The sequence below is a fragment of the Odocoileus virginianus genome, chromosome 6 (genome assembly GCF_023699985.2).
Source record: "Odocoileus virginianus isolate 20LAN1187 ecotype Illinois chromosome 6, Ovbor_1.2, whole genome shotgun sequence".
Taxonomy (NCBI): Eukaryota; Metazoa; Chordata; class Mammalia; order Artiodactyla; family Cervidae; genus Odocoileus; species Odocoileus virginianus.
This window is the reverse complement of record NC_069679.1, coordinates 17,042,002-17,046,245: the sequence shown is the minus strand read 5'-3', so window position 1 is coordinate 17,046,245 and position 4,244 is coordinate 17,042,002. Positions and strand designations below refer to the sequence as shown.

At 37.7% G+C, this 4,244-nt stretch overlaps 1 protein-coding gene across 1 annotated transcript; it reads left to right on the top strand.

Annotated features, from left to right (window-relative positions):
• Positions 1–1,054: 1,054 nt before the first annotated feature.
• LOC110133416 (olfactory receptor 11H4-like) lies at positions 1,055–3,532 on the top strand. The gene is made up of 2 exons (XM_070468530.1): positions 1,055–1,076; positions 2,622–3,532. The coding sequence occupies exons 1-2, from the start codon at positions 1,055–1,057 to the stop codon at positions 3,530–3,532; spliced, it is 933 nt and encodes a 310-aa protein (XP_070324631.1).
• The last annotated feature ends 712 nt before the right edge of the window (positions 3,533–4,244 follow it).

The window sequence follows — 4,244 nt, the reverse complement described above, 5'->3', positions numbered from 1 at the left end:
GAACCTAATCCAGTTGTGGAATGTCACTACATAGGCTGCAGAGTAAATGTTCTCTTTTTTTCTCACCATCCCATGTGAGGATTCATTTTTCTCCTAAAATGTCATTCTTAGCCCTTCCTAAGGAGGCTCATTTTTCTTTTTGGTTATATATGTAGCTGTTCACTCTGCTCCTGGTCCATCCAAACAGATAAAGCATTTACATTGACCTCCTGTATGCCAAGAACAGATTCAAAATACATTTGGGAGGGAAAATCAACAGGAGTTGGTGATTGATTGCAAACTGGACAGGAACTGACAAAATTAGAAAGTGCTTGGAATAACTCAAGTTTGTGACTTTAGCAAATGCTAAATGGATTAGTGAATGGAGAGTAAGTAGTTCTATTCACAAGATGTGAATACTAAAGGGAGAAGGAAAAGATGGAATAAGGAGAAGTAGTGATCAACTATATACTCCAGTAAGAAAAATTAATTAAAAAAGGAGAAGTGCTGAACAGAATGTTGATAATAGGCCTAAAAATATAAAAGAGGGTAAATAACTCAGTTCAGTTCAGTTCATTTCAGTCACTCAGTCGTGTCTGACTCTTTGAGACCCCATGGACTGCAGCACGCCAAGCCTCCGTGTCCATCACCAACTCTGAGTTTACTCAACTCATGTCCATTGAGTTGGTGATGCCATCCAACCATCTCCTCCTCTGTTGTCCCCTTCTCCTCCCGCCTTCAATCTTTCCCAGCATCAGGGTCTTTTCAAATGAGTCAGTTCTTCACATCAGGTGGCCAAAGTATGGGAGTTTCAGCTTCAACATCAGTCCTTCCAATGAATATTCAGGACTGATTTCCTTTAGGATGGACTGGTTGGATCTCCTTGCTGTCCAAGGGACTTTCAAGAGTCTTCTCCAACATCCATTTCAAAAGTATCAATTCTTCGGTGCTCGGTTTTCTTTATAGTCCAACTCTCACATCCATACATGACTACTACATACTACATCCATACATGACAAAACATGGTCCACTGGAAAGTGGCAAACCACTTCAGTATTTTTGCCTTGAAAACCCCATGAACAGTATGAAAAGGGTGAGTAACTAGGGAGGCTTATATTTAGAATGGACACTCACAAATGACAGGGACATGAGGCAAGTGGGGATTAGATCTTAGGTTTGGTCAGTCACAAGTCTCTGCCCAATGAGTTCAGATTAGAGGCTCAGTGATGGTGGTGTTCATAAATTCAGTAGATTAGCTTTTCAGTGACAGAACTGACAAGTTCAAAATTCATTCAACCATTAATTCATTGAGCAAGTGCCTACTAAGCGCCAGAAAGTCAACTGAGAATATAAAGATAAATTTAACATCATTTATGAATTATAAAAGTTTTCAGTCTAGAGGAAACACAGCACATTATTCAGTCATTATGGCACATGCTCTAGTATGGATGTGAATAACATGCTATGGAACTATTATGCAGGAATTTTTCTTATATGTAAAAGGATTTTGCTTTGTTGACTTCAGTAAATGATGGGCATCAAAGGATATCTAAAAATCTTCATCATCAAAAACTAGGACATAATACATTGATTTGTTTAATTATTAAATGTTGAATCATTATAACCTCACTTTATGGATCAAGTATATTAGATAATATGCTCAAGAATATAAGTTAGAGTGTTTATTATAATATAAAACACTAAAACTCAAAATCTATCACTAAGGAGTTGATAAAATCTACAGAAAACAAGGCAGCCATTGAACTAATGTTGCAGTTATAATTTGGACATGGAAAAAATACAAAAGATATTAAGTTAAAAAAACAGTTTATACAAGTACCCACCAACAGATATATGCGATATGTGTGATATGTGTGTGTGTGTGTGTGTGTGTTACCTATGTGTGCATGTGTGTTAGCTGCTCAGTCATGTCCAACTCTTTTGCAATCCTATGGGTTGTAGCCTGCCAGACTCCTCTATGGGATTCTCCAGGCAAGAATACTGGAGTGTGTAGCCATTCCCTTTTCCAGGGGATCTTCCCAACCCAGGGATTGAACCCAGGTCTCCTGCATTTCAGGCAGATTCTTTACTATCTGAGCCACCAGAGAAGCCCATATATTACCTGTATACATATATGTAATGGAATATAATTCAGCCATAAAAAAGAATGAAATATTGCCATTTGCAGCAATATTAACGAACCTAGAGAATATTATGCTTAGTAAAATAAGCCAGACAGAGAAATACAAATACTATATGATATCATATGTTGGGCCCTAAAAAATAATACAAATGAATCTAATACAAATGGATAACCTTTTTCTTTTCACAGAAGGTAGTGCTTCTGAGTTTTCAAATTTTTCAAAGGGAAGAGAGGAGTTTTTTAACCTAATCCTTTGATAAAGAAAATCCAAGTAATATAAAGATTCTATTGTTATGAACCCAATTTTATTGAAATTTGTTTGTTGGTGGCTTTTAAATAAGATAGGAGTTAATAGATGGGTTATTCCAAACTAATTGCGAAACAGCCAACACATACACCTAGCATAGGTTTCCTATAAGTTTTTCAAGAAACAAAGCAACTTATATATTGGTATTTTCTGTCTTCTATGCAGTCCTGGGATTCCTGAACAATTCAGCAGCAAGCACCGTGACAGAGTTTATCCTCCTAGGCTTCCCTGGCTGTCAAGAGTTACAGTATTTCCTCTTTTCACTCTTCTTTGGAATCTATATATTTACTACAGTGGGAAATGGGACCATTGTTTGCGCTGTGAGGTGGGACCAAAGGCTCCATACGCCAATGTATATTCTCCTAGGGAATTTCGCTTTCCTTGAAATCTGGTACATTACCTCCACTGTGCCCAGTATGCTAATCAATTTCCTCTCAGAAACAAAAACCATCTCTTTTGTTGGCTGTTTCCTCCAGTTATATTTCTTTACTTCCCTGGGTACAACTGAGACATATTTGCTCTGTATCATGGCATACGATCGGTATCTTGCTATCTGCCGCCCGTTGCACTACCCAACCATCATGACCCAACAACTCTGCTCTGTTCTGTTGTCTCTTTGCTGGGTGTTTGGGTTCCTTAGTTACTCTGTCTCCACCGTGCAGCTCTCTCAGCTGCCTTTCTGTGGGCCCAACACCATCGATCACTTTGTGTGTGACATAGATCCACTGATGGCTCTGTCCTGTGTCCCAGCTCCTGTCACTGAGACTGTCTTCTATGTCCTCAGCTCCCTCATTATCATGCTAACTCTTCTGTACATCCTTGGCTCCTATACCCTTTTATTGATCACCGTGTTTAAAGTCCCTTCAGCAGCAGGCCGACAGAAGGCCTTTTCTACTTGCGGATCCCATCTGACAGTGGTGTGCTTATTCTTCGGGGCTCTTTTGGCAATGTATGTGAGCCCTACAGCTGATAACCCAGCTGAAATTCAGAAGGTTATAACTTTGTTCTATTCCGTGGTGACTCCCTTCTTAAATCCCCTGATTTACAGCTTAAGAAACAAGGAGATGAAGGCTGCACTGAAGAAAGTCCTGAAAATAGAATGAAGATAATCTAATCTACATGAGAACAAGCAAACCATTGTCCAGGCATAAAAGATCAATTAAAAAAGACTTCATATACTGCTGTTAATTTTCCAATGCACACAGTAAAGAAGACTTTTTTAGTGGATTCCATCCATGTTTTATTCTTCAACTAACCTGGCAGAGCTAAACCATGGCTGATTCAGATTGCATCCTAAGTATAATAACAATATTTTCAACATGAATAACTTCTTAGATAGTAATATGAGGGCATTATATTTGTCCTATTTCACACACTGTCTTAGTTTTGATTATTAGGGGAAGGAGGTAAAGCTAGACTAAGAGAAGTTATCCTAGGTGAATCATCATCAGTGTACTGAAGGCATTTCTTAAGATAATACAATATCCTTTAAAGTGACTAAATAATCTAACTTAAATGTCTAATGGATATATAACCAAAGGATTTAGTAATAGAAAAAGTTTCTATCCTCTTAGCTCCTCTTGGTCCAGAATCTTCCAGATTAGGGACAGACTGAAAGTTTCATGCTTATATAAGTTATGTTTTAACATCATATAAAATAGCAATTTTTTCAATTCAACAAAAATTTATTGAGCATCTACTTTATTCTAGATATTCTCATAGGCATTAGAGATACATTATGACCAAAATGGTCAAAACACACTCTATGTGTGGTGTTTATTTTCTAGTGAGGGACAGACAATAAAAAAATAAGCA